This window comes from Ammospiza nelsoni, chromosome 5 (genome assembly GCF_027579445.1).
Source record: "Ammospiza nelsoni isolate bAmmNel1 chromosome 5, bAmmNel1.pri, whole genome shotgun sequence".
In the NCBI taxonomy this organism is placed as follows: Eukaryota; Metazoa; Chordata; class Aves; order Passeriformes; family Passerellidae; genus Ammospiza; species Ammospiza nelsoni.
The window spans coordinates 33,984,469-34,006,078 of NC_080637.1; the positions used below are offsets into that span (position 1 = coordinate 33,984,469).

Here is a 21,610-nt window from a genome sequence, read left to right on the forward strand (position 1 = left end):
TTCTGATAGTAATTTTCTGATAGTATTTTTATTTAAACAGATATTCCCAGATGTTACAAAAGCCCAAGAATCATAGTGAAGAAAGAAGAAGGGTCTTTAAAATTCTTCGGCTTCCACCTGACCTACATTTGAGTTCATTGGTTGTGGGTAGTAGACAAACCCCTCAGGAAAGCCAGATTTGATGCAGCTTGAGACAGAATTGTGAGCATTTGCTGCACAGCAGGCTGTGGGCCAGGGAGGGGAAAAAAAGGCATACCTCTGTATTTTTGTAAACAGCTCCTCTATGTGTTCAGAGCCAAGGACAGGATGAAAACTGCCTTACTGCTTTCTAATGACATTTACATTGTGTATTTAAATATTTCAGAGCCAGAAAATTCCCAGGATGTTAACTATTGGTTTTATTACAATAATTTAGTATTTCATAGCTTCTCTTAGGAATATTTTGTGTCCTAAGCAATTACTGAGGACACTACATCATACAGCAACTACTTTTTTAGTATCAGCTCTGTAAATATTATATTTTCAAGGCATTTTAAGCTTCTTTGATTTGCATGTGCTCCCTTCTAGCTAAGCAGTTCAAAATTCAGCCTACCCTAAAATTATGTTTGTTTAACATTTTATTTTTGCATTAAAATCCTGTTACCCAGCTCCCCCCAAACAAGGCTGCAAACCATCTTCCAACTGCAATTCCAGATCTTGAGCCACTGCAGAGGATGTGCTCAGGGCTTTACATTCACTCTATTTTCCCTCCAGTTTGATGGCTACTCTTGTTTTTGAGATCAAACACTGTACTGAAATACAAAACCTGTATTACAGCACGCTTCAAAGAGTCAGGTAGTGTGGAAAGAAAGTGCAGTATTTACACATGTACAAAGGCACTGAAAAATCTAGTCGCTTTAATTTCAGACTTTAAAGTCTTCACAATTTTCCTTCAGAGCACAGTGACCTATTTTAATAACTGACCTGTTAGTACCTCCCTGCAGCCAGGTACAAAACTTACAAATGACAAATAATAATACAAAAACTGGTTAGAGAGAAAAAGAGGCTCCTGTTGGTGGAGAAAACCTCAAAAGAATGATCTATGACATCTAGGTTTGGTCATTTCCTGCTTGTCTCTGCAAGGCTTAGCATGCACTCACACCATAAATGCAGATAATTTGCCTGCTGTCACTGTGGAGTAGGAGGTGGCTGGAATGAGGCTTGGGAAGGCTCCTGTGGGTCCCAGAGGCAGGCAGAGCTGGAGCACAAGGGTTACATGGGAGGTGAAACAACCGTGGCTTGTACAACATGGTGAGGACAAGACTCCAAGGGCCTTCTGCTGGGTGTGTGGAGCAGGACAGAAGGCAGGCAGCTTTGCCATTCTTCTGTCCCAAACAAGAGGAAAACTCCTCTCTTTGAGGAAATATTTTCTCTACTCTTTGTTATTTGGTGCCTGTTTCTTGAACAAGAATTTACTTAGGAAAGAGACAGCTCACAACTGCAATCATCCCAAGCCAGACAAAATCTCTGAATTCACAGATGATTCAAACAGCTCTCCCAGTGTTTAGTTCACACTATAGTTCTTCTGAGCCCTTGACTACTTCAGGCAACAAGACTTTACAGTCAGAAGTCTCAGACAGTGCACATGTCTAGGTTAGCAGACAGAAGAAGGAATTAGTATGGATTTTTTTTTTAATTTAATGCCAAGCAGATTGAGCAGAAATTCACTTTTCCCAAAAATGAAACACTGAGAAGCTGACACATTTCACCTCAAAATAATGTGGTATTTTAAACTATTTTTTTAGTAATGGCAAGTTTTAAGACTCAATAAAAAATATGGACTAAAAGCAAAATTAAACTTTTGTTGCAGATTCTACGAAATATTTTAATCAGTCTTAAATGTATGGTGTCTTATTCTCACTTCACAAAACAATAATTTGTATCCTTGTGTCAGGTTGCTTCGTTCCCCTCCATGCCCTCAGTTTTCAGTAAGTGAACTGAAAACAAAGAAATAGATGTATAAAGCGAACAGTTTGCACATCATTACTGTTGACTGATTTACCCACGTTGTTAAAAGAGATAAGAGGACATTGAATTTTAGTTTGGAAATCATGGGAACAGTTATTCAGCCTGTCCATATTCAGGACAGCACAGGAACATGCTTATCTCGGAGTAAATGTTAAGGTCTCCTTGACTTCAAAGTGCCTCTTTAAATGTGCCATCAGCTCTTGATGTTGTATCAGTGCCACAGGAATAGCTGATGCCCTTTTTAAAGCTCCTGCAGGAATAAGCAATCCTAGGAATGGCACCTTTGGCTCACCTGCTCCTGACCCAACACTTGCCCTTGGCCGGGCACTGCCTGGGCACACCCTCAGCAATCAGGAAACCTCAGCCCAGAACTCAAGGGAACTATGTCCATCTAAACCTAGGGACTCAGGAGGCTGGCTATCAAATACCTTCATTTTAAATTAGTGTTGTTTTCAACTGCATCTATGATTGTGACGGAAGGGTCTAACCCATGGCTTCTGAAACACATTGTTTTCATTGATGCACCTTAACACTACTGCTGACAGTTTCTTCAGGGGGGCACAATTCACTCCCTTGGCTTCTGTAAGGACACAGTAGCAATAAGGGTTCATTATGTTCTGCTTGACAGTCTAAATTTAAATATTTAGAGGGGAAAATCTGTTTGTTTCTGACTGCAAGCTGCTTCTCATGCTAGCATTACCTCAGCCTTACTTTTAAGTTAAGAAATTCTGACTGTAAAGCTAAGTAATGTTTCAAACAATCATGTATATATAACTGTAACTAAACACCTACACACATGTAAAATAAGGTCCATGTTTCAAACTGCATTATATTAATGCATATAATTTGAATTAACTATTATTTCAGCAATTCTGTAAATCCCTTTGAAAGGATCTGCTGCTTGTTGATTTTGCACCATGTGAAGACATGGTAAATATGACATGTAGTCTCATCACATGAATTATGCATTCTGCATCTCAAATAAGCAGGTTCTGCTCCAGGGAGATGCTTACTCCGTTCCTTCCTTCTGGGGATGAAAGAAATTAAACTCAGTGCACTGATCTCACAGTATGTGCTCATTTGCCTTTAATTATAAAATTATTATTTCAACATTTTTCCCTGTAAAATAAACCAAGCCTGAGCTCCGTGTAACCTCTACAGAATTACATTACTTCTCTGTGCACTCAGTCAGTGCTCATCAATACTGCTCTTTCAATAGTTTCACATGGAAGGATAAAACCCATCTCTAGAGCTTTGCAGCTGGTATAGTAGTGTCAGGCCTCGCAGCAACAAAACCTTGCTTTTTTGATAGTTGCCAAAAGGATGGAGCAGTGAAATCCTTTAAAGTGAATTCAAATGTCATGAGAAGGAACTTTCACCAGACACAGAGAGATGCCATGATCCCATTACCAAGCTGGAAGATTTACATCTCACATCCTGTAAATCCTGAAGATTTACATCTTCACTAGTATTTTTTTTCACAGACTGTTCAAACCTGTGCAAAACTCTGCATGCAATCAATTACGTTGCTAAAACCAACAAGTTTTCCCTTGGCCAATTCAATAGGCAGAGCATTCCTTGGGAATAGAACATCTGCTGTCCATGTCTTAGGAATGACAGAGCATCAAGTGGAATAGACAGCTGTACTGTCAAAGGTACTCCCTTGCTTCAAGCTTGAAAAACTAGCAGTTCAGAAATGTGATGTGTTATCAGGCATACCATCTGGGGGAATAGAAATGAATGCTTTCCATACAGGATAAGATCTCCATGTGAGGATTACTGACAGTAACTCCAGCTGACATGTTCCCATCCAGGTCCAGCAGAATTTACTGGGTTCACTGCACCACACCTTCCAATTTTAAAGCTATTTGGAGCTGACCTACATAACATCAGAAGGGTGATCCTGCTCCCGAGTAAAAGCAGCTGTTCTGCTTCTGGTCTTGTACTAATTAATGCTACTAGTTAATAGTGAACTTCCTATTGCCAAACAAAGCCGGCTAGCTGGGGTGCTTCTGCACCTCTGCCAAGACTAATCCATAATGTGAATAAAAGGCTCACACACAAGTGAGAATAGAAGCTATTTACAAGGTGCTATCTCACATACAAAACATGGTGTCAAGTGATATAAATGTTTATAGGTTATTTTCAGAAACTTCAGTCAACTCCTAAATGTTCAAGTTAATTCTCAAAGTAATGCTTAGTTTTGCAACACCTTTTGTGTATGTAAACCCACAACATTCATTGTGTTACAATGAGAATTTGCTAAGGCATGAAGAATTTTAATTACAATTTTTAAAAATATCCAACCAGCTCAATCTAGTTTATCCTTTGGGCTCCTAAGGTCTAGAGATGGAGTAAGTAATTCAGATAATGTCATCACTATATTAAAAGGTGAAGAATATACACAAGCACAGATCAGCTGTTTTCAGAACACCTGAAGTACAGCAAAGCACTTCTCACTGAACACTTGTATTATCTCTCTGAATAAACTGTGACTTATGCAAAGCACGAAGTAAAAATTTATCTGCAATGCTCTCAAGAACTCCAGAATGCACATCAATATTGCAAAAAAATCAAAATAAATGGTCATTAGTCAAAATAAATGGTCATTAGTCATGATGACTATTACTCAACACCTGAAATTCCTAATCTTATCAGCTGCTCTGAATAAAAATTGTACCAGTACATTTTCATCAAACTTTCTTTTTAAAGAACACAAGTGAAAATCGTCATGAGTTCTCAAAATGTCATATGAAACCACAAACTTCAGCCTGTTCCCAGACCTTAGCTTAAGTGTTTTATAAATACAGTAATGATACTATAAATGATAACTACTAATGACACTATAAACTATAACTACTAAGATCACAGCAAAAAACCCCAAAAGGTTGAATACTTTCAAGGCCATAAATATTACTGACCTATGAGCTACAGCATTACCTGAAAAGTACCCTATAGAGGTCGTCATTCACTCTGAAGAACAATGAATATTGATTTATATTGACTTGGATAAAAAAAGACCTGGTTGATGTTTGTATAATTAAATATTTTCTTAGAAGAATAACTGCACACTGGATGCTGTACTTGTGTCTTTTCACAATGGTTATGATCTTCACGATTCTACCATAAAAATAACAATTTTTAAATCACTATGGTGTTTCCAAGAATGAATATGAATGTTCATTATAAGCAATACTAAATAAGGCAGCGTGCTCTCTCTCACACATCGAAACATGCACAAAAACCATCCACAAAATGTGCTTTAGCTGCTCCCTATAGCTGTTGGGATGAAATCTCAGCCTAGCAGTGGCAAAGGTCTGAGCTCCATCCCCCATCCACAGACTCTCTGTGGGTTGTGTGTCTTTGTTCAATAATAAAGCCACTTAGCACAGGCAATATTAACCATTAGAGGGTGGGTGACAGGACCTCACAGCTCTGATTTCTATTGCAATGCATCTTCCCTTCGAGTCAGAGGTTGCTGTGCTTGAGGTGAGAACGGCAACATCAATAATTCCACCTGAGTGCACCCTTGGTCAGCGTTCATTTGTTTTCATTAAAAGGTCTCTAAAATATTACTTGAGGTGAAAATCCCTTTAGATTGCTGCATAATATGTATGTCAAACTTGGACGTACATCAGACTTATCTGAAGGAATTAGAAGAGACACAGGTTGAAAGATCACTTATTTTAACTAACCATTGATCTAATGGTCCAGCTTTGTGTGATGCAATGACACAAAAGACAAGGATGGACAAGTGATTCTGCACATGGCAGAAAATCACATGAAGACAAGAACTCTGGCAGAGCATTTCTCTGTTAGACTTCTGAGCCTGGCTGATGAGTAGTGGAAAATATGAGCCCATCTCCCTCTATTATTGAAACCAGATAGGAAAGAACAGATTTCAGAGGGCCTGAAAATATATGAGCCTCTGATGAAAAGGTGGTTGTGCTCAGTGTCTCAAATCTGCTGTGAAAGACAGAGATACAGGGATGTTCTTCACAGCAAAAGCTTGAGGCAACCTAACTAGAAACTTCTTACAGCTCTCTTGCCTTTTAAAGTTGCTCAATAGCAACTGCAATACATTTGCCTTTTATAACTAGCTGAATTTTGATTAGTGTTACCTTGCTGATCAAAACCAAGTTAGGTGTTACAAAAAGCGAAGCAAATCTTACCTGGAATACTCTGTCTCCTCACAGACAGTGCTCCATCAGGTGCCTTTGCCTGGTTTGCAGATTTTGTGTAAGGACTCTCATCTAAACAGAAACAAGCAACACCTCCAGTTACTGTTAAATATAATGTTAAAACCAACATTTTTTTATCCAGGTACTGTATGAACTAGCAGAGCAGATCAGAAGAGATGCTGTGAGCCAGATGAGGATGGGTATTTCTAAATGCTGATTCAATGCTCAATGTCATGTTTAGCCTTGGTGACAAAGGCTCTGAATAGGAGAGCTGAAAAGGATGTGCTAAAATTCAGATTGGAGGTAACACATTGATGACAGGCCTGATATACCAAAGCTTTTTCAGGTTTAACATACTGATAGAAATTGCCCTTTTCTCATGTTTAGAAACTTCGTGTGTCAAAGACTTGAATGACAGAGGCACTGTCCCTGTTCAGGAGTAAAAGGCTTCTAGGAGCTTTTGAATATTCTGGCTGGGAAGATGCACTCCTTTTCCTTTAGGATCTGTCAGTGGGTGATTCCTTTTCCTTTGTAACAAATGATTGGAGAAAACATCAGAAAGCTGTTGCCAAACAGGCCAGGCACATTTGTGCCTCAAGAACAGCCCTGTACCTGTCTGTGTCTAAATAGGAAGCTATGTGGAACATGTACTGATCAACTTCAGTGCATCAAAGACCACTAATGGTGGGATGAGCAGATGAGTCACCAATTAGAGACAGCATTAGGCAGAAAGTGAGTCACTTCTGCATCCCTCTTAAGAGAAGAATGATGGTAAGGAAAAAAAATCAACTATATTGTAGCTTTGAAAAGGACAAGCTATATGTGCAGGAAAGAAATATGAATAAAAGAAGATACAGTATATGCATTTTATCATTTCAATCAAAAGAAAGGACTCAGAAGAAATAAGGCTTCTGCCTTGCTCTCCCATAATTGAGTGCTCAAAGACTTTGAAGCGTCACAAATCTTTCTGTTTGCATATTTTGCCTCAGATTGCAAATGACTGATGCATTTATAGCATGTGCATGAATACATGCTTAAATACCGATCAATGAGTAGAGGAATCAGAGACTACACTATCTGTTATAGCATCCTCAGATCAAACAGAACCATATAAACTTTTTCTGGAGAACCATCTTTTCAGCTGACACTCTTGACAGTATAATCCTTCTTTGCTGATTGCACTCTTTACATCTGGCGAGGTCTCAAACTGCTTTGGAAACTTGCATCAAAGACAGCAGTCCATTTTTATACCAGTGAGATAAGGGTTTGGTCAGCATAATTTAATTTAAAATCAGGTCTCAAAGAAGTGACTGAAAGAGCTGGTTATCCTTTAGAACCAGAACTTCTGTAATGAAGTCTGCTACTGTTAGGCAGTTACAACAACAAAAAACTTGAATTAGTAAAAAAGGAAAAAAAAAGAGAAAAGCAAAATAATTATTTATAGCCATGAACCTTGATGAAAATACAGCAACTAGTGAAGAACATGTATTGGTAAAACAGCACAACAGCCAATATAATTGTGTTTTCTACAGTAAAATGAACTGCAATTGTTTTAGGACTACAATGTTACAAGTGGAAGACTAACAGGCTTGATTATGTTACATGCTAGTACAAACACCAAGAAAATAAAGCTGCCAACTACAGGAAATAGAGAAGCATGGAAAAAATAATAACATGGATCTAGGTACATAATTTAAGAAAAAGATATGTAAAGCCTTATCCTTCCATTTGAGGTAAGCTGATAAGCGAATATTATTGCATATGTAGAATACACACCCCCTCATTAAAGGAAAAAAAATACAGTATGACTGAACCAAAGCTTCTGAAAGAAGCAGCATTTATCTTTTTTTCTTTCACAGAAGAAGCACCACTGAGCTTGAACTCAAGGCAGAAGACAAAGAAACTGAACATGTGGCTTAGATGTCCCATCCATTACTACTTAGTTGCACTTGCTGAACATGACAGCAGATAGTGTGAGGCATATACATTTTTCTATTAAAAAGTGGGCAGAAAACATAATACAATTTCTCCATAACTGATGGATAGTGATGACTTCTGGGCTCTATTTGACCGTATGCTCTTCCTAGGAAAAACCTATCCATTTACAGAACAAAACAGTCCTCTCCAAGTCAGACTTCTTACATGCAAATTATTGTCATCAGATCAAGGGAGAGGAAAAAAGGAAAGAAGAATTTTCACAACTAGACTTTTTCCACGGAATCTTTGTCATGGAGCAAATGTCAACTCTCATGCTGGAAGATTTTCCCAATATTGCACTGGACTATGAGTAGTTGTGGTTATTCTGAGTTCAGAACTCAGGACAAGTCTGCAAATCTTTCTGGTTACCAACACCAACGAGGGGAGGGGACTGCACATTCAAATACTTACCAGGGAGCCTGAGCAAAAATGTTTTCTACATAATAACTGGCAGATGTGAAAGTAACTAAGACTGCACAGGTAAGATAGTATTTTAATTTAAGCCTATTATAACTGAAAGCTTGTATGGGGTGGGTACTGCAGGCATGAAATTGCATTACATTTCTTAATCAGCTCAAAGATTCTTGTAGCAAAACAAAGGGATCAAAAAGTTTCTTCACAAACTTCTGAAACCCCATAAATGCAAAATATACCCTATTATTACTGGGAAAGAACAGAGAGCCATTGTGGAACGCAAGCTGTTCTCAGAACTTGAAAGAATCTTCTTCCAATGCCCTTTTAACAGTAAAATCAGACTGAAACATAATTAGAAATAGGTACAAAGGACTCCATGAAACCAAGGACAACAAACACAACCAACTGTACAAAGAGTTCCTATTGAGTCTTTCTGAGATACTTAACTGAGACAGGAAAGCAAAATAAAGATCAGACAAATGCTTCTTTAGTGTGATAAAGATCACCCTAAAGAAGCTAGAAAGACAAGGAAGTCCTGAGAGCCCTGAAATGTCACACACCATTCATGGTGCCCCAAATGAAAAAATCTGTTTATACGTACTAACAAAGTTGCATGAGCAGCCACAAGAATTTATCATCAAATTAAAATTTTTGGATACATTCATCCACTCTGTAGTTGGCAGGGAGGGTCTTAAAAATGCAAAAATGTCTAATGACAGCACTGCCTAGGGGGATTTGTCAGAGAGTTTTGTATTACCAGCAATGATAGACTTGGAGATCACAATCAATTCAGCAAGCCAACACACAGAAAAAGCAAAGGAGCAAAAGGATATGAAGCTTTTCCCCCCCAGACAGGAGTTAATTCAGTATTAGGAACAGCTGTGATATATTTTAAGATGCCACACATACAAAGTAGAGGGAGAAACAGGCTAGATTCAGAAAGATAAATCTCACCTGTTTACACCCCTAAGAGTAGCATATCATCAGCAGACCATAAGGAATCACAGGCCAAAGTGCACTGCCCAAAAGCACAGAAATGCCTTCACCTGGACACACAGCTGCAAACCCTGCCACTCAGCACAGATTCTTATCTGCTTCTGAAGGAATGCTCCACAGGTGGCCACATTCCCTACCAGCTTAGCTACACCCATCCACTTGTGCAGATGCTTTTATACACCACTGGCTTTTTTTCCTCTCATAATTCCCTCTGGCTAAAAAATCAGAGTAAACAATTTCAGCTAGTCAGTAGGTCATACAAAGGGGTCGCTGTGCCAGCTGATCTCTTCACTCAGTGACTACTGGAAACCAACCCTCTTACACTGTTAAGAGGCAGGAGTCATTTCCACCAAATTCACACTTTGCATGTTTCTTACGGTTGTAAATGTACAATAGTGAAAATGTACACTGTGATAACTCACTCCTTCTTGGCAGAACACAAATGATAATCTCAGAGGTGACACCTTGCAGATTATTTGGATTCTTAACCAGCAAAGCAAAACTACATTTATGTCTTCTCCTTTTGCTTGTCCTCATGAAACAGTCCTGAACACCAGTAACAGGAGCTTACACATCATCCTTCCAAAGCCCTGTATACCATTAAAGACTACAAAGCTAATAATCAAGTGGACAGGCAAGTACTCCTGCTGTTTACAGCTATTACTGTCGGTTTATTGCCTTTTGCTTGTGTGGTAAACAAACAGCTTTTTTTGCACTTTCCTTCCTATTTTTAACCTGATGGCATCTCTATCCTGTAACAGAATGATTCATTCTTTGAGTTAGGGACCATGCTGTGACCCATTTATATCATTCTGCATTGCTTTTAATATACAGGTGTGGGGCATCTGTCCAAGTTTAATGTCTCTAAAGACAGTAAGAAAGAACAGTAATGTAACTCCAGAAGGATTACACATGAGGCAATGTGTACAGATACATATTTGAAGTGCCTAGGATGGTGTCAGCAAAATGACCATATGAAATCATTAGATATTTGCTGTATTTAGTTTAATATCCTTTGAAGGATACCAACTGGGGGCACATAAGAGGGAATAAAAGGAAGGCCTAAAGACACTTCCTCAACAGCCAAGTCTAGACATTCAACGTTTCAGGCAGTTTATGGCCACTGAAGCATTCTCATGTCTCTCCTGGGGGCTGTGGAAGCTATTGACACAAGATGTTGTTTACACATGTGGTAAAGGCTAAGGGCAGTCTCTCCTTCCAGTCTTCAGAAGTGGTTAGAGGACATTTCCTTCACTGCTGCCACACACGTCCCTGTGATAACTGCTGAAAACAGTAAATGTGTCCAAATCCTGGGCAGCACCAGGTAGCCCAGAAAGTGACTAAGCACAGCTACATCATGTTTCATACAAAGGGGAAGCTTCTTCCCACCCCACTGGGAACAGCTCCTGAACAACTCTGTGACTGTCACTTTGCCCCTCCTACATGGAGAGGAAAGGTGAAGATGCTTCACTTGTTCTCAGCTCTATGTCACCATTTGTACCTGCTTTTCTACTGCAAAACATGCATTAGAGGGAGCAGGGGAATAATGTGGCATCAAATTTGTACATGAAATTTCAAACACAGGAATTTTCTAATATTTAGGAGCTTGAAAGCTGTACTAAATTTTTCCAACAGTAGATGCGAAAACATTATGAGGGAAAACAGAGTTTCCATCTTTCAGTTCTTCATTTTCTATTCTTTGATGGCTTTACTTATGTCTCACCACAGAACAAGCCATTATTTGGGCAAGGAAAAACTGAATTTAAATTATTTTAGAGCTTAACCATCTAGGTCCCAAGTAGATTTCACAACCCAAACAAGTGAAATCTGATGTGTTCTCAAATGTTCCCCACTGTGAAGAATCTTCAACAGAGTCCCAAGACTCCTCAAAGAAGCACATTACATTTTCAGCTGGCTCCAGCTGTCTCACTACAGGAGTAAGATCAACTTTGTGTGTTGCTGTTAGCACTGCCTGGGACAGCATGCACCTCAGACAAGCAGAGAATCTCATATCTGTACAGAGACTGGCAACACCACAAACTCAACAGGATCGGCTGCAACTGAGAGAACATCCCCAAGATTAGTTCTTCAAAAATTAAAAGCACCAGAGCCCCAGTTGTTACTTCACACATTCCTAGATCTGCAATATTCCATTCACTGAAATTCATTGCTCCTTAATTTTATAATGAAGAGTACTTTTTCACTAAAAACAATGAATTTTTATGAATCCTGTCAGTACAGCACAAAGTAGGTTCTCATACCTCCTATATCTGAAACTTCCCTTGAATTTTATCTTTAAATGGCATAAACATTATCTAAAAGCATATTTTCTTTGCACAACATCATACCAGTGACAGCAAATTCTGAGCTACAGCATTCTTCATTATCTTCAATGCTTGCAGCTAGAAGCTTTTACAGATAAAAATAAACTTGTATCCATTGATGCCTGTGGTTTATAGAATCTCTGAAGTTGTGGAAGACTTAGAAAGAGTTATGAAAAACTTTTAGGATCATTCCTGCAGCAACTGACTCTCTTCTAAACTCAGACCTTTCTGTTAAAGATCTCTCCTGTGAGAAAGCTGAAATGCTGTTTGGAGCAGGGACTTGAAGCCCAGTCTCACATTCGCAGAGAGTACCCAAACTCCCAGCTAGATAATCATTTTGTCTTGCTACCTCACTCTGACAAAAGTAAATAGAAGATATCTCAGAGAATGTATTTTTCCTGGAAAGTAGCATGTTTTTGTAAGATTTCCTTTTAAATTATGCAGAAGTCTACAGCAAAACTAACATCCTGGAACATTCATGGTTACTACAATGTCACTACAGCTGTGTCAGAGCATAGGGGACTATAAATTGTTGAAAAAAAGATAAAATTATCTTAGTCTTTTTCACCAGATGTAGAATGTACAGATTTTGAATGTATATGATTCAGGAAACAACAGAATATCAACAATTTGCTTTTCTCATATGCTAACCCTTTCAGATGTGTTATGGGAGCTCCAACCATGAAATAAAGCATTAATTTCTCCTACTGGCATAGAGGAATAATAATTTTTCAAGTTCATTTTAGAGCTGTGGCTTCAGTCACTTCCTATGAGAATTGATTTTTTGAAATGGCAATGCTGCTCTTCAAAGTAGCGCTCAGATATATCTAAAATTTTTTAAGCATTGCATGTAAAGTAGCCATTAATGGCCTAGGCTCCAAGTAGGACAAATATGGATGTATTTATTCTTCATCTCTTCTTATCAAATTGTGTGCTCAGTGCTCTCGAGAGCAGTCTTTGTTAAGAAAACATAGGGTTTCAAATGCTTCCATAAGTAACATTTGTTGGTGTGTGTGACATGAAAAAATTATGAGAAGAAAGAGTTAGAATAGCTCCTCTGGTAATTTTCTTTTCCACATTTAGCAGACATGTCTCTGGTTTTCTCAGAAACTTAATTTTAACAGTTATACTACCAATGAATAACTGTGTTGTCTCTCTAAAGTGAAAATTTATTCAATTTTATTATACTTTATGTAAATTTAATTCTCTTTTTTTCTGAATTATATGGTTACTTATTACAGTAGCAGCTCAGTTTTAATCTAGAAGCAAGAGAAGTAGAGTACTGTAATTATGCATAACTGTGAATCCATTTCATATTGATACTTACAATACCTCAGCAAGCTTGACTGTTTGAAAAATGATCTGAATATCCTCCAAGTTTGCTTGTGCAAAGTTAATTTCCTATGCCTGCGCTTAGGCACCTGAATGGAAATGCTTGGTTTTCTAAATGAATAAGTATGCTGATCTCCTCTCAAAGCTATTTTGCTCATGAAAATTCAGAACTTTCCAAGACCATTTAAAACATGCAGGATCTGCAGAAAGCTCAAAAATGTGTCTCGAGAGATATTAGCATATGGTGAAATTCACTTCAGTGGATTATCTAATAAAGAAGTAATCCTATTTAAATCATACTCCAACCACAAACTACTTCAAATCTGATAAATATGTCTTTTTGTTTATACAGCATCAAGCATTAAGCACAAATGCCATAAACCAGAATCATCACTGAATTGTTACATAATTTGAAAATTCAACTTGAGTTTCACTTTATTGTCTTGAGCTGCTGTTTATTGTTTATGGAAATAATACAGGCATCACATAAGTGATATCTGTGAGGATTACCCAGAACAGCTAGAAATTGAAGAGGCTGGTGCATGAAAAAGCTTGAAGGAACTGGGGATGTAAACTATTTTCCTTTCTGCAACAGTCTTGTGATTTTTCTGTACTTCTGCAGAAAACCTTATCCTAGAGAATGGGGCTATAAACCTCTCCATGTAAAAGGAAATTCCTAAGTGACACAGATATCACTGACAAGAAGCATTTCCAGATATTCATGCTTCAATTTTATTCTGAACACCCTGGTCCATAGGAAGTTTTTGTTGTCCTTCTTGCACCTGTGTAGCTCTGATGTACTGCTGCATGCTGGCATTGTATGAAAGTGCCATTCATTAGCTTTTGGGGGAAAAATGTATTGAAAACTGTTTTCTTTACAAAGTTCTAAAAATTACTAAGTTCAATACCTTTAACACTGGTAAATGCTAAATCAGCATCCCTCAAGAATATTTGAGTATAAATTCCACACTTCATGGAAAAACACTTTTATGAATAGCTATTAACTTTAAAAATGCATCAATTAACTTAGCATTATCTTGAATTCTCTGCCCTGGGTTCAGCTACCCATTCCCAGATAGGCTGGGGAGACAGTGGTAGCTGATAGGGAGAAAAGGGGCCAAGCCACATCCCGTGGTTCCTGGACCATGCCTGAAGCTACACCACCACGCCACTGACTGCTGTGGCTGCCCACCACTGTGCCTCCTTTGGACAAAAGGCAATTGCTTCCTGGCCAACAGCATTCCACCGTAAGGAATGTACTACACTGTACCACAATGTGTGCTATGGTCTGTTGTTACATTTGTGGTTAAAATGCAACAGCAGAAATATATACTGTTCATCTGAGTTCTGCACCTCTACAGCCATGGCTTTGTGCATCAGCTGTGCCTGTGCTCTTTCAGCCCAGTCTTAGGTTTTCCCTACAGTCTGACTGCTTGAAAGTTAGGAAGTAGAAGAGAGGAAGAGACATACCACCTTCTGTGAGTGCAGAGCACAACACAAAGCAGATCAGGACCATGTGCCCAGGTTGCTGACATTACAGCTGGTAGGGACTGGGGGAAGAGAGGATGTCAGCTAGGAACTTCTCCACTGCATTACAGGAAAAGCAGAAGCTAGCTTCATGTGTGCAGGGGGAAGCCAGTGATACAGGTTAATAGCTGAGTCAGTGAGACTAATTCAAGTTGCAGAAAAAATACGTGAAACATGTTAAACTGCTTAGAAAAACAGGTGTTTAGTTTGCTTCGGAATAAGTAAAGTCACAACACTATCTTCAAAGAAAAGAAGTCAGAAATGGTAATTTTTTCTTGAGTTTAGTTATTTCATCTCAATTCTGCTGCTGCACTAATGCAATTTGCAGTAAATTATATAATATGTGTTTCAGCCTTTTTGTGTCTGTAAGTCTCTCTGGTGATGACATCTTCATCACCTTCCTCTGGAAGCTGCTCCACAGGATGCATCAGATCTCACAGCTGGAAAATAGTTCCCTCCATCAGTCTGCAATTTTCTTTACTTCCTTTAACTGTCATTCTATTATTCCTAATAACATTCTTCCACTCTTCAGAAGATCTTATTAGGACTATCTCTCATGTATTCTGTTCATTCCAGAAGCCACACAGATTACTGAGCCTACTGCTTTAGGCTCAGATCCTACCAGCTCTTTTTCCTGGGTATGACCTAGAACAAACACTGCCTGATCTTGTCACCAGAGTGCTGACTAGGATATTCATTTGGTGGAGTACCCCATTTCATTTTAAAGCAAGAATTTACACAAGTTTAACTCTAGTGTGGACAATGTTCAGAGTAAAGCATACTTTTCCATCTTTGTAATGTATACATCTGCAGCATTATAGTTATTTTTTAAATCCCACTAACAAGCTTTATTTGACTCACAGAATAATTCTAACCTGCCACTAGGAGCTGCATAAACACTATACCAGTATATTTATACTGGCATGCCAGTGGGATTGTCCCTCTTATTTGTAGTCCAAATGATGCACTTTAGTCCAAATTGGCACAGCTCAGGCTAAGTGAAAACCAGATCTTTCAGACTGCGCTTCTTTTAAGAGTCAGGCCATAAACCTGACACCTTCCTCATGGCCTTGTGAAATACTGTCCTACTTTCAGCCCCTACCCTGGAAGACTTTACTCAATATATCCACAGAGACTCTGCAATAATTTAGACTAACTTCACTTGTCAGCAAAACTTCATTGTTTTTGAAGATGTGACAGGTTTGAACACAGTGCAGAGTAAGATTCCTTCTAAATAAAGTGCCATGTGCTTTTAGAAGTGAGAACAAAGTGTAGCAACAAAAGAGATGTCAAGTTGACAAAACAATATATACATATTTGTCTTACTTAAAGCTCACATAGAGCCTAGGCCACCTTCTGTGCTCCAGACAGCATCTATCCATGCATGTAGTTCTTACAGCAAGGCTTTTAACCTGTCAAACAATCTTTATTTGCCAGTGTCTCCTGGGTTCTATTTAATCTCAAAGCTTATTTAGGGCAAGCAGTTCACTGTCTGCAGTATTCCTCAAATTCTGTAAAATGGTAATTATTATATCTGCTTGCCCATATCTTTGCCTGCATGCAATTTAGTCCATGTGTGGATCAGCTTTTTGCAATCCTGTGGAAAATACAGCAATAAAGAAATAGATAAAAATGAATATATGGCATACATGAAAAATTATACTCCCATAACCTTCAAGAATACAGACAAATAATTTTTAATCTTTCTATGCACAAATATCCCAAGCCTTTTAAGTAGGATCCCTTCTCTTTCAGGAATTCACAGCTATACCTTCATAAAGCCTTTGGCTCTGAATCTCCTAGAAACAACAACAGCATTAACTTATCGCTGGCCACAACTGCAGGAAGACTAAATATGGATTTCGTTTTTTCATACTGTGAAAATTCTATTTAAACTTTTTTCTCCCAACACTGCAGTAATGGTGATGCAATTATTGCATCTTTTTGTGTATTACCAGCACATGGCCAGTAATTTCAGATCCATCATGATATGTGTATATGTGTGCGCACATTTATTTTTAACAATGCATTTACTAAATTCACAAAATAATTTCAAAATAGACAACAGAAAGCAACCGCAAATAACAAGAAATATCACATATTAAAAATAAGTTAAATCAACCTGATGCTGCTAAAGGACTCATTCTGCATGACGTTTAAGGCAAAAGCTGAGACCTTCCAGACTGGCCGTATAATGAAGGTCAAATAAGCCCATGTTTTGGCAGACCAACAACATGATGAATGCCAGAGTCCAGATCACTCTATCATGGCTAGCCTGTGCCTTGTCCAGGTTTTTATAATGAAAGACTGAGGGAGACCAAGCTGATTTTAGGAGCCAGAGTAGAATATAACTCTTAATAAGACATGGTGTGTAAGACTTCAGACCCAATGAAGTGCTAAATATATTAACATCTGCACACTGTTCAGGCTGTGGAATACATCTGTACTAAACATATGAAAAAAAGAAAGCTAAGAAAAATAGGCCACATCATTATTTCACAGGGACACTATTTCCTATTTCCTTCATGATCTGAAATCTCTAAAAGGAGAGCCTGGTGCAGAATACATTACATATTAATGGAAACTGCCTTTGAGAAGGAAGGGAGAAACATTCCTATGCATGCAAGGAGGAAAAAGCTTTCCATTACTTGCTGCAGCTTAACAATCCAGGCAACAACAATATCTTATTAACCACACCCAGAAGCAGACATGCAATGAGCAGCACCACCCCTATCAAGCCGGGTATACAACCACAGGCACAGCTGGAATTTTACTGACCAAATCAACAAGGAAACACAAAGGACAGTATCTGTACCAATAACCAGGGCACAATGTCTTACAGATGATAGCACAAGTTTGATCTTTCAGGTATTTCAAGAAATAACTGGTATTTTAAAAAAATGCAACTAATTCAAGCTATGATTTCCATATTGCACAAAGCAAGTGGTTTGCTGCAAAGAGGTGAGTTGAACACACTCATTTAGACTGTGAGAACAGCAAAAGCAAGCCACTGAGACTCTAAAGAATTGTTGATTAAGGCAGTGGCTTTTAACCTTTATCTGTCAAGCCCTAAAAGATCACACTCTACTGTGATATATCTCTTGAAAGCCTTTAAGAAGAAATTATTTCTTTAGTCTACTGCAATCTAGTTCTTAAGGTGCACAACACGACTAAGTATCTAAACAAAGACAAATAAAGCCTTAAAGACAACAAGCACCATCATCTACCCTGAGAGCCTGAACAAAACAAGTTTCTGCCCTCCATAGCCACATTCTGACTAGCAGCTTTTACAGCTCGAAGATTTGCATTGGTTTTAGCTGGCTAGAAAAGTAAATGCTTCTGAAAACATTTCCAAACAGGAGTTAGGACTGTGGAACAAGTACTGCTAACTCCTCTGATGGACAGTGCCAGCTCAATGTGTTTTCAGCTTCTCTGGTACATTCCTTGACAGGAAAGCATGGGGAAGAGAGGCAGAGCCATGGAGGAGACTTCTGTCGGACAGGAGTGCATGAGTACGTAAGGGGGTGGGAGCATCAGCAGGGCAGGCTGTAGAGGATGGCAGAGTACAGAAAGTACAGGCTGGCAACAAGAATCAGTGGTGAACAAGCTGTATGAGCATCAAATAGAAGGAGGAGAAGCCACGCTGAGAGTTTGCAATAAACAAATAAATAGAACCTGTTTTGTCCAAAATTCTTGGGGACGGGAAGAAGGGTGGGGTTGGGAGGAGGAGGGGAAGATTGCTTGCTCTAAGTTGAATGTCTAGGAGGATGTACTTTAAAAATAACCTGGGTTCCCATCAATCACTCTGAAAAACAAACACATTAAAACCCACCTGAAGTGGTCTACCAGCAAAACCCTGCCATTCACTATGCATAATCCAGGAGTCAAATTATTCATTTTGAGGCTTATAAAACATCTTGCTAACACTTTCCCCTTGTCTCATACTCCAAAAAATTCCATTTCTATTCCTGTCTTCTTGCCTTAAGAGAATAAATAATAATAAAGTCATTGTCTATGAGGTTTATGGGTGTTCAAAGCTGCCAGTCACCTGCCATTTCCATGTAAAGTACAAACCCAAGCAGACTTGTCCTTGAGGGAGTTGTAGGGCAGCTGAGCTGGTAGAATTTACCCTAGGCTTTTCTGAACCCATTGTGTCCCAGAGTTTATAATAAAAATGTTGTTTTCTCTCTGTCAAAAGACACTTCCACCAAACAGCTCTGTGAAAGGAGCTCCCATGCTTCCTATTTCCATGTAAGGTCATACCAAAGGCAAGGGATGCTGAACAAAGCTGTATTTTTGCATGTTCCACAGCAGCATTTCTTCTGCCTGCTTCTTTGAGTCCCTTCTTCCCTTTGAAGGGTCAATACATTTTAACAGTGTATACAGAATAGAAAGAATCAAAACTGAGATGAGGTCTGACAGAAAACAAACAGAAAGTAAATATATGCAATGCATAGGATGCTGTGTGTCAAGTAAGGAAGTGGGAGAGAAGAGCAAAACGAAACTATGCCGGATTGCCGAGGAAAAGGAAAGGAAGTAACAGTATGGGAGAGGATGAATGGCTGGAGACTAATCCCACACCTCAGTTCCTTCTTGACTGCCTCCCAAACTCCTCTAACAAGTTGTACTTCCTTTGCTAACTACACAGTACAAGCGAAGCAGCCTGGTTTGAAATCACACAGACGTTAAAAGTCCTTGACTTTGAGTTCCTACTCCTAATAGCAAAAGGCCAATGGAGAATCCACTGGACAAGCTGATTTGGCAAGAAACACCTGAGACACCAGTATCACAGCAGGAACAAATACTGTGCTGCTTCCCCTCCCAAAGTGTCTCCTCTGCTCTAGGCTGATGTTTCTCTCTGTGAGACACAAAGGAACAAGGGAGATAGTGAGAGCTGTATTTATGTTCTGTCACCATCACCAGCACAAGGAGCCTGTGTGGGAACTGAAAACAAGCTATGAAGTTCAGGAAACAAAGCCCTTAATACTTCTGCAAGCATGCAGAATTTTTGGTTCAGATAATTTCTTTAATATTCTGCTTAGCAGAGAAGCACGCATAACAATGACAGTGCTACTCCTGTCATTATATGGATGAAATAAAAATACAGAAGTGTCTGTCAATGACAAAGACAAAACAAAGTGAACAGAACATAGGGTCTTGGCAGAGAAATTATTTATTTAACCACCACTGTTGTACACATTTTTTTCTCTAGCATGATCTTTTAAGGGACTGCGTTAGCCTCAGAATTGCTCCCATTGCTTCCAGTATGAAAGTCTATTGAGACTTGAATGTAAAAAGTTAATTAGAAGTTGAATAAAATTATAACAGAGATCAAAGAATGCCTATTCCCCAAGTTCATGCCAAGATCCATACATGTGTAATGTTTCATACAAGTAATATAAGTTATTTCAAGATGTTCTTTTCAATAAAGCATATGATAAAGAATAAAATGTTCCTATTATCCTTTTCTAATGGACTTATTCAAATCAAATCAGAAGTTAAAACAAAAAAGTTAAACATAAAAGGATTACTTATTTGTGAATATTGCCAGGATATCTTCAGGTTAGTCAGACTGGCTACTACAGCAATAGTAAATGCAAAAATTTTCCTTAGGACCCTGCTCTGAAAAAGTATGTCAGTTTAAGGGGTCATTTGCTCCTGTTAAAGCCAAATGAAAAGGCAGTGGGATTTTAAAGTTAGCGGACCACTTTTTGAACACAGGATGCTGTTTTGGATTTGGGATGCTCTCCTGATCTGGTTTTGCAGCTATTCAGGCACATGCATGGCTTTTTTGCTCTCTAAGTGCATTGAGAAAGTCAAGGCATGTACATTTACATAAAATGCACAATAATACATTTTTCTGTGTGGTGTTACTGTATGCTTCATAATGTAAGGAAAAGTAAGCAAAAATCCATTACAAATCCATACACCATCATTTCTACAAGCATTTCTTAAATATGGCACTTAGTATCACATTCTTAATTGCAGCTGTAAAAAACCAGGCCCCTACTGTAGCAGCTTCCTGCTGAATACCCTGGCAAACTGCAGTGAGCATGGCTCTCTGCAAGTCTGATACACAACTTCTATGTAAGAATAAAAAACTGGATATTGGAAGTCACACATTCATCATTGTAGTCTCTTTAAAAAAATATTGTAACATTTATTCTCATAAAGCTCATAAAAATAAATGTTTCCAACACAGTGATTTACAATACAAAACAATAGCAATTTCAGAACAACAGCACTTTGATATAAAAAGGCTATAAGATTGTCCAGCATTTTTTTATAAACACACAGTCTATACTGAAATTCCCAGATGTGTGGACTACCATCCCTTTCTTCATAGATTTTTTTGTGATCATACACACTTGAAAATAGACAGAAGTTATTAAAGTGCATCCAAGTGCTGAAAGAGAAAAGGCTGCAGTCCATTCATGCAAACAGACACTAATCTACAAACACCACCACTACAGTGGCTTTCCATTTTAAAAAAAACAACCTTTATTACCTTAATTTTGCTTCAATTCATTAATTAGTATTAAAGACTTCACAACCATTCATGTATTATTTGCAACTAAACCCCAGTCAAGCACAAATTTTAGTCTTTTCCACTGTACAACGGAAACAATGATTTTTTATGTGAGCAGGTAAGTGACAAATGAGTAGTGTGGATTTGTAAAGGTATGGATGCTGATTTGGCTGACCCAGTTCCCTTATGAAAATCTGCCTAAATGAACAGAGAAAAGCCACTCTGGATTATGATTATAATTACAGCTCTCCTGGACAATCTTTGTGAATGATCGTTTCTTCATGCTGATGTAATTCCAGCCCTGGTAATTTGTTAGCTCCCAT

The 21,610-nt window shown here is 38.5% G+C and overlaps 1 protein-coding gene across 1 annotated transcript in view; it reads right to left on the minus strand.

The window, feature by feature from the left end:
• The window catches only part of GRIP1 (glutamate receptor interacting protein 1), a 212,269-nt gene that overhangs the window by 95,191 nt on the left and 95,468 nt on the right, over positions 1-21,610 (minus strand). Inside the window, exon 2 of the mRNA XM_059471871.1 lies at positions 6,180-6,260. Coding sequence (XP_059327854.1) covers positions 6,180-6,260 — 81 coding nt within the window. The remainder of the gene's footprint in view (positions 1-6,179; positions 6,261-21,610) is intronic.